The sequence below is a fragment of the Chaetodon auriga genome, chromosome 15 (genome assembly GCF_051107435.1).
Source record: "Chaetodon auriga isolate fChaAug3 chromosome 15, fChaAug3.hap1, whole genome shotgun sequence".
Taxonomy (NCBI): Eukaryota; Metazoa; Chordata; class Actinopteri; order Chaetodontiformes; family Chaetodontidae; genus Chaetodon; species Chaetodon auriga.
The window spans coordinates 486,426-496,067 of record NC_135088.1 but is presented as its reverse complement, the minus strand read 5'-3'; the positions used below and the strand labels follow the sequence as shown (position 1 = coordinate 496,067).

General features: G+C 42.7%; 1 protein-coding gene across 1 annotated transcript; it reads right to left on the bottom strand.

Moving 5' to 3' along the window:
* Positions 1 to 1,085: 1,085 nt before the first annotated feature.
* cdx1b (caudal type homeobox 1 b) lies at positions 1,086 to 8,201 on the bottom strand. Its single transcript, XM_076749642.1, has 3 exons — positions 7,700 to 8,201; positions 1,945 to 2,093; positions 1,086 to 1,325 (listed from the first exon to the last, which is right to left on the bottom strand). The coding sequence occupies exons 1-3, from the start codon at positions 8,199 to 8,201 to the stop codon at positions 1,086 to 1,088; spliced, it is 891 nt and encodes a 296-aa protein (XP_076605757.1).
* Positions 8,202 to 9,642: the final 1,441 nt, after the last annotated feature.

Below are 9,642 nucleotides of genomic sequence, written 5' to 3'. Positions count from 1 at the left end.
CTCGTTTGTTGGTGAAATGAGCCCCATGTGTGCTAATGACAAGACAGCTGACAGTCAGATGGATCAGTTTGATCAGTTCCCAGAAAGAAACAGAAACAAAACTCTGACGACCTTCAGGACACCTTCAGACGACCTTCAGATGACCTTCAGACCCTGTTTTGTGTTTTTTTGAAGTGTGAGGAGTTATTTTGTGGGCACCTGGTTCTAAAAGTAAAAGTCTTATTCATTTTTCCCATAGGCAATTCTACATGGCTCACACTTAAATGCAGGTTTGTCCTCAGAAGTTGGTGGTTCACATGTTCTGCAGTCACAGATCACATAGATAATGGACATTGATTTTATTGCCCTCTATAAGATGAGAAAACATTTCTTAAAGAAGCAGGACATGTGTTTTTAAATGCATCATAAAACAGACATCTGGAAACTGTATTTACCTTCAATATCTCTCTTTTTAAGTAGCTTTAGAGTTAAAAAACAAACATTTTACACACTGTCTGACAGTATCATATATATTCTGTATCTGCTTGCTGCAGCTCTTCACTGAAGCTAAATGATAAACTGAGTGAAATATTCACACCCCAAACATGTTTTTATGGCTGCATCATTCCATCAAATGGAAATATTCAACATGTCTTGTACATCATTTTGGTATCTTTGGGAATTTTTGGATCTCCACTGGAATTTAAAATAAGGTTTGGACAAACAAACGGTGGATTGAGTGAAGAGTTGAATTAAAGTTCAGGACATAAAATGTTTTCACCTGAGAGATCAAGATGTGATAAAAGCAACCAAACAGGCTGAGCTTCCTTCTGCAGCCTGATTTCACCAGACGATGTCCCAGCAAGCAAACAACCAATCACAGTTAGGAATTATCTGCAACAGTCTGAGGGGGGAAGAAGTACTGTCACTGGCGACTTCGCCCATTGACATTTTCTCGAATTTTTAACAAACTTTAGCTTTAAGAGGGCGGACAGAAAGGTTGGAGAGCAGGATGTGATGCAAAAGTTTTTCAGTTTGTAGGGGAGAATTTTTAGTCCACCTCCCCGACATCAGCGTCCAATAAAACATCTCTTTCCTCCTCCTCCTCAGTACTCCTCTTTGATATTCAAAGGCAGGGACGAAGGGGACACCAGCCCATTGCTGCCGCTGCTGCTTGTCACCATAGCGACGCTGCTCCCACCGTTTCCATGGAGGCTGCCACCTCCTCCGCTGCCATTGGTGCCGGTGGGAGGGGTGGGCGTGGTTGTGGAGGACGCCGGCTGCTGGAGCTTCTTCTTGTTGATTTTGCGTTCCTTAGCCCGGCGGTTCTGGAACCAGATTTTCACCTGATGCAGAAGAAAAGGTGTTTTTACTAACGTGAATACCTCCAGTCTGCTTTTACATAAACCAGATATGAGTACGATTCAGGAAAACAACTTTTAAGGATCTTTTAAATGGACCATATTAGTGTATTGCATTTTAACACTGCATTGCATTTTTTATTTTAGCCCAATTACTGCAAATAAGGTTAATTTCTCCTTAATCCCAGGCTGGTTGGTGGAGCAGGAGCTGAGATTCAGTGTCAGTGCTAGCTTGGTGGCTTGGTGCTAGTTAGCTTGCTGACAATCAATAATTGTTTAGGTATTTAAGTCAGGACCAAAGTGAAGGACTGAGAGACCGTCACTGCATCCTTACATCCACGCTGCTAGCTTGGCTAAAAACCAAGTATTGTATGTACCAAAGCGTGATATATTTCTACCTCTGAACCATAGAAACACATCAGTGAGCCTCACTGTTGCTCTGCCTGACATGTTCCTTCATTGCCCCAAAGACTCACTGGACCACTAAATAATAGTTCCCGACAAATGCACTATTTCCTGCTGTTTGAGTAACGTTTGATTGAAAAAAAGGGGAAAAAAATGTGAAAAATTAGTAGTTTTTTTTTTTTTTTTTTCTGTGGCGCACCTGTCTCTCTGACAGGCTGAGCGCTGTGGCGAGCTCCGCCTTCCTCCTGATGGTGATGTATTTGCTGTAGTGGAACTCCTTCTCCAACTCCAGCCGCTGGTGGTCGGTGTAAACCACCCGGTACTTGTCTTTAGTCCGCGTCTTTCCGTCTGTAAAGCACAGAAACGTGACCAGGTTAACTGATGTGCTAATAACCATAATATGATTATTATCTTCCAACACCGCGGACAATTCGTGAAGCGTGTTATACCTTGTTTGTTTAATCTGTGGTCTTACAGAAAGTCATGTGTGGAACTTCTGAAGACACGTAAATGATCTTGGCTAAACTCCATGCTCCTTGCTAACATGCTCTACCTTTAAGAATCGCATCTTCATGCTACTTAGAAGGAATGCCTTTTCTTTAGTTCTTTACTCTTTAGGATCCAGTATGAGTTTTTATTTAATCAGTTAATTTTGTTGCTTGAGCGCTCCCACATTTAATGATTCCACTTCAACAGCACAAAATCACACCAACTGTTAGTATGTAAAGCGTGAATGAAGCGTACGGAGTCGTAGTATTTTATATTATGTGTTATAAACTGCTCACATAAACTGACATCAGTGCCTGGACAGACTGATGGATCGTGGGTTCTCTTCATGACTCCTGTATTCAAATAGACAATCCGCCTCAGCTGGATTTGCATAAACTGAACCCTATCTGCTTTTATTCATTTATGGACTCAGTGTTCGTGAGTTACAGTTAAACTTCAACACTCCCAGAGGGTCCAGCTGTGAAAATGGAATCAAAGAAGTGGACAAATGACCATTAAACTTCATTCAGCATGCAGGCGCAGCGCTGGCTTTCAAACTCACAGAGCTTTCTAATTCTTTTGAAACTGAATTTCACAGAACAGAAGCTAAACCCAACATCAGCCTGTATATCTGTGAACCTTTACTCTCAGCAGTTAATTCAACATTGATAACAAATTACAGGCATTGCTAACTTTGTTGTCTATGCTAGCAACTGTTGTGCAATTTGTGCTAATTAGTGTTAACTAATGAGCTAAGCTTCAGCATGCTAGCATGCTAAACTATGATGATGAACCTGGGTATCATTTTATCTGATAAACATCACCATTTAAGCATTGTCACTGTGTTTATGTTAGCACACCGATGTTAGCAATTAGCTTTAAGACTCCACTGTGCCTATGTACAGCCTCACAGAGCTGCTAGCATGACTGTAAACACATCAAAACAGAAGAAACAAGCAATACATGCTACTCGCCCATTCACCATCCCAACCTTCATACATTAGCACTGAACCTAAATCAAGAGCTCCAGATTTGCCCAGTATGAGTGAAGTGATGCCAGCCTGCCACAGAGGAACCAAGCAAGCACGCAAACACGGACAAATCAAAGTGCCTCAATAAAAGAAACTCTGCTGGTCAAGATGGTCAAAAACATTCAACTGTGAGAGCAGAAACATCGACCAGCAGCCTCTACTATCTATGAACCAATGCAGACTTTAGGAAGGCACATGTTTCACACACACACACACACACACACACACACACAGTGTTTAAGTTAATTAAAAGGCCTTCAGCTCTTTGTAACTCACACTGATTCAATATTAACACTAAACACACAACAGTTAAATAAGTGAGTCTCTCTTTTTTAAACACACACCGTCTGTCCTCTAATCGGTCACCAGGGCGGATTACAACTCAAACATTTTAGTTTCGGGCAGAACATCTGTCTGAACTGTCCAGTTTCTGCTTCATTTGTCAGAGAGTAAAAACCAACAGTTTGATTCTCCGCCGGGCAGATAAAGAGCCGAGAGAGCCGAGACGCTAATGAAGGAGCGTAAATCAAGGAGCTCTTCAGTCTGTCTGAGAGGCACAAACAGAGAGCAGACAGCTCTGTTTCTGTCACACAAACTCATTCAGAAATCGTTTGAACTTTGGACAGAACCAGGCGAGCAGCTTCTCCCTGCTTCCAGTCTTTGTGCTAAGCTAAGCTAAGCTAAGCTAAGCTAAGCTAAGCTAAGCTAAGCTAAGCGCGACCTGATTCAAACTCCCTTCTTATCACTTACCTGAAGACCTTTTCCAGCTTGGAATATGTAACATTGCTGGTTTGATCTATCTGTGATATTTGCCAGAAAACCTTTAAGATTTGAAGGAGGCAGAACATTTTTGAATTTAACCGTTAAGGTAAACCTTTATTGATCAGTTCAGGTGCTGCAGCAGCACAAAGGCAACACAGAGAAACATAGAAAAGTAAAAACTAACTAATCTATCAAATGAAGTAAGAAACTATAAAAGAGTAATTAAACTCTATGTTACAAGGCGAACAGTACACATACACAGCGTACACACGACAGGTGTTGTACTCAAACTGATACTGCAGTACTGTCTCAAGCAAAGTGTCCTAGTGGTGAAATTAGCAGCAGCAAAGTACACGTAAGAGTAATATGATACTGTCTACTATAAGAGTGTACATCAGATAATACGGTGAAGTAATGATATTTAGTTTTTGTCTGCATCAGTATAGAAAAAACTGTTTAATAGAATATAATGATGATGATGAGTTTGAGCTTCTCGCAGTGAATCCACCGACACGTTTCCTCTCCTCATCATTTAATGTGATCAAATGATCATTTCCATTATGGATTCATCTGCTGATTTTTTCCCTCTGAGATGTTGTGGAGTAGAAGGAGAAAGTAGCATGAAATGGAAACACTCTAGTGAAGTACAAGTACCTCAAATGTGTACTTGACTACAGAGCTTGAGCAAATGTACTTAGTTACATTCCAACACTGCTTATTAAATTGCCAACGCGTTTACTGACACAGAGCCCGTCTTCAAGGAGCTTCACTCTCAGGAAGAAAGAAAACCAACACAAGATGTTGAACTGTTCCTTTAAAATTTACTTCCGCACTGGTTGCATATGTCGATACGCAGGTCTTTAGCCAGGATTTTAGAAATACTGGGGTAAGAGGCCCCCCAGCAGCCACCCAAAAATAACTGCTAAAAAAAATCCTGAACATGTACTTTACAAAGAAAAGACAGTATGTGGAATATTTGAAAGACTCAGTCTGGTTTTCATGGGTACATTTTCGTACTGCTTTCTCTTTCTGTTACCTCGAGGTTGCCGTAATTAACCGTTTCCAAGAAGTCAGTAATTATGACGGGGAAACTCTGATGTTCCTGAAAGATATCTGACTTGGCGGCAAACAAACATGTCAGTCAAAGTTCATTATTGCAGATAACAGTGAATACAGGGAAAGGCATCCTTAACCCTCACATCTGCAGCTCTGCAGCCATAAAGCCGAACTGAATTAAAACGAAGTGATCAGAGTTTGAGCTGCTTCACTCTGTACTCAGAAAGGCAGGTTTGCACACTGACGTCAGACATTAAAGGATAAGCTGACATTTCTCTGACTGTCATCAACTTATAAACCAACAACGCGCCCTCAGTTCTTTCTGGCTTCCTGTCCGTGGCTCTCAGCTCTAAGCCCATTGGCTCCTACTGAAGGCACTAAACACCTCACACATATATAGTTTCATCTCAAAAAGTTCAGAAACTCTCAAAACAGCTTCTCGCTGTAGTTTTTACGTTTGTTGGGGACTATTTTCAGTGGTGGATTAATCTACAATTGGTGCTCTAGTGAGTATCTGGGCAGCAGGATGGTGTGTGTGGGACTGAAAACTCAAAATAAACTGCAGTATGCAGTGGTGGAATGTAACTAAATACATTGACTGAAGTACTGTGCTTAACTAAAAATTGCAGGTACTTGTACTTTACCTGACTCTTTCCATTTTATGCTACTTTGTACTTCTACTCCACCACATCTTACAAGTAATTATTAATTATTAGTAATTATTATTATCACCACATTTGTCTCACAGCTTTACTGTTCAGATTACAATTTTCATGCTTGTCCTGTCCAGTGAAAACCACGTATCTCCAATGGTTTTGAGTATGCATCCTCACAAAGCTGAAAACTCCTGAAACTTTTTAGAGATACGAGGTCCTCACAGGACAGCGACACTACGAACATACGATGATCTCCCAGACTCTGATGCACCGCTGTGGATTAAACTGGACGACCGGAAATAAAGGAGTTCAACGAGCTGCAGCTCAAACAGCAGTGACGTGCGAACACTGACCAAGCAGTAATAATGAAACACTGACAGGGAACATTTTACTGCTCTTTGAGTACTTTTACTTGACGTACTCTCAGCTGATAACACTTACATACTTTCACTGAAATAAGGGGACTTTTACTTGTAACGAGTATTTTCACCCTGTGGTATTACTACGTTTACAGGATGTGAGTAGTACCTCTTCTGCTGCACTTTGGGAGATAAAACCAGGTGAGGCTTGAAAACAAAGACGTCAAAATCAGACCGGTGGTGTCACACACACACACACACACACACACACACACACACACACACACACACACACACACACACACACACACACACACAGGTCACACTTCACACTTCAAAGTGGGAACTTTCTGGTAAACTCTTGTCTTCTCCGCCCAGAGACAAGCGGAGGACAAAGGCCGAGCTCGGCCGCCCGGAGTCACATCGGACATTTACATCACAACGGCTTCAAACCGGCTCCCACGTTTGATCCGCGCCAGGACGGTACGGGAGCCGGTGGGGAGAGGACGACGTACCGTAAACTCACTTCATAGGTTGTTATTTTTTTTTCTCCTGATTGCAGCTGATGAGATATTTTGATCGATGATGCTCACAGCTGCAGTTTACACAGAGAGATTATTAAAAAGAAAAAAGAAAAAACAAAACAAAACAAAACAAAAAAACAATTTACAACCCAAACCTGACACCCAGGAGCGTGCAACACGAAAAACGTCCCTAAAGAAAGTTAAACTGGGGGGGAAATGGACAAAAACTCAACAAATATTCCCAAAAATAAAATAAAATAAAAGAGAGGAGCAGTAAAAGGCCAATGGCGAAAACCGAATTTAGTTTTTATGCATAAATCAGCTAAGTTTAAGCCTTCAAATCGAAACTAGGACAATATCAAAGAACTAGTAGTTCTAGTAATTTATTATTGGATACGACGTATATTATTCTAATTATCTCTTTATTATTATGCTGTTGTTTGATGGAGACAGATTTACAGCAGAAATGAATGTACATTATTATTGCTGGCGTTGTTGTTATATTAAATATTTCTCCCTTAACCTTTTTTTCGGTTTCAAAAGCGCTTCAGCTTCGTGAAACTTCACCTCAGACTGACGAACAGGCGGATTACATGACGATGAGAGACATCAAGAAGAGCCGAAGCAATTCATTCACACCCTTAATTAAAAGTAAAAGTGCTGTTTCCCGTCAGCTGCTGCTGATCTCTGCACTGAGCACAAATGTGCAGACATTTGAGTATCACTCTGTTATCTGTCTTCTGTTGAAATGTTAGTCTGTTTGTTTTACTGGGAATAAAAGAAAACCGCGCGCTGACTGAGGCCTTTAAAATGAAACTGTCAAAATTCACCAAATTAAACTGGATTCAAGTGGTCAAAATTCAGTTCAATTCAATATTCCTTTATTAGTCCCGCGAGGGGAAATTCCAAAGAGGTTATTATGCTATTATAGCAGTAACAGGAATAATATTGGGCTTTTTGTTAAACCCTCTACAGAAATATTCGAGGGATTATTGAAATATTATGGGAACATTGTCTGCAGGAAATAATAAATATGAATATGAGCTAAGAGCCGACAAGTGTCGTCCCGGGTCTTACTTGGGTTGGAGGGCGGTGCGGAGCTGCGTCGTATCCAGTCGTAGGGGTTCCTCCTCGGCGGGGATCCGGGGGACAGCTGCCCCGCGTTTAGGGAAGCGGGCAGCAGTGCAGGTGGCTGCCCGGCAAAATCCGGGGGGCTGAACCCCAGGGTGGGACCCACCGCGCCGGGCACGGTGGACGCGCTGGGAGGCCCCCCGGCCGCGGCGGCCGCGGCCGCAGCAGCATAGTGGTGGGACGACCACTCGTCCCGTGTGGGCGGAGGAGGCGGGTACGCCGAGCTCCAGCCGCCGGCACCCGGACCGGCCTGCTGAGCCGGGTGCAGGTCGTTGTTGATGCCGTGGTGGTGGTGGTGGTGGTGGTAGCCGGCAAAGTCTGAGTACTGCGGTGGTGCAGGGACCGCGAAGTTCTGCGGGCTGAGGCTGAGGCCCGGGTGGCGCGCCACCGGGTTCTGGTGCGGGTACATCGTGGGGTCCTTATCCAGCTGCAGGTAACTCACGTACATCTTTCCAGGTGAGGGAACTCCCTCAGCATACTGCGGATCCAGCCTGCCTCTCTCTCCCCGCACCTCTCGCACCTGATCTACAGGTAAAGTGAGCTTCACTGCCTATGCTCCCTCTCCTCTCTACCTGTGCACACCTCCACCTGTTCTCTGTGGGCGTGTGTGTGTGTGTGTGTGTGTGTGTGTGTGTGTGTGTGTGTGTGTGTGTGTGTGGTTTCTCCATCAGCTGCCCGTTAAAAGCTGCTGTAGTCACATGGGCTGTTTTATTGCTCTTATCTCTCTCTCTCTCTCTCACACACACACACACACACACACACACACACACACACACACACACACTCTCCCTCACTGTCTTCCTCTCTAGCTCTTCCTCACCTCACCTCCACTTCATCCTCCTCATCCTCGCAGTCACCACAGACATAAACCACCTGTTACCAAATGTTTTTATCCTCTCAAAGCCAGAATAGAAGACTGGTAGCAGGCTGGAGTCAAATCCACAGCAGGTCAGCCTCCCCGACCTCTCCATCAAGCCTCCCCGTCCTCCCCCCTCCCTCCCCCGGCCTGCAGTCTCTTCTCTATCGGCCTTCATTTGCATGACAGTCGGCTTCTGCATTTCAAAGGCTGCCATCAAAGGAAAAGAGGCCAAGTTACAAATGACGGTAAAGAGACGAGAGAAGGACTAACATGTCGTCAGTCAGAGTGACGGCAGGTCAGCGTCATTCATTCATTCATGCATTCATTCATGCATTCATTCATTCATTCATGCATTCATGCATTCATGTACTTATTTAGCTGTTTATTCCGCTTCTTCTCCTTTCCGCCCTCTGTCATAGTCAAAGGTCAAAGATTTTATTTATTCGTCCGTGAAAAGATGAATAATCATACAGCGCGACCAATAAACAGGAAATAAATTAGTTAAGAGCCACAAAATGAAACATATATATATACACCACACACACACACACACACACACACACACGTGTGTGTGTATATATATATATATATAATAAAATTGTTCAAGGAAATCATCCTGGTACCAAACAATTAATGCTTCCTCTGAAGTGGTGTTAAAACACTTTAATTTCGTTGTCAGTTAAAACATTTAAATATATTTTAAATCACATTTTAAATGTAGCCTAAAGTCAAGTTGATATTTACAGAAGTGTGTATTTCCTGCAGTGTGTGTCCTTACACATGAATCAGTTACATACTGCGCTACGTTTGTCACAGTACAGCTGTGAATGCAGGTCTTTTAAGGAGTATTTATACAGCATATTACTGCTGCTTTTACTTGAACATGAGAGACGCTAAATGAATTGAATTCAGTGTCACTTTAAAGATTTGACTCCAGTCAAACAGAGTTCAGTTCACATGTTTTACAATAAGGTGTCTGTTTTATGCCTCAGGTGAGTCATTTAAGTGTTGAACTTATTATTTCTGTTCA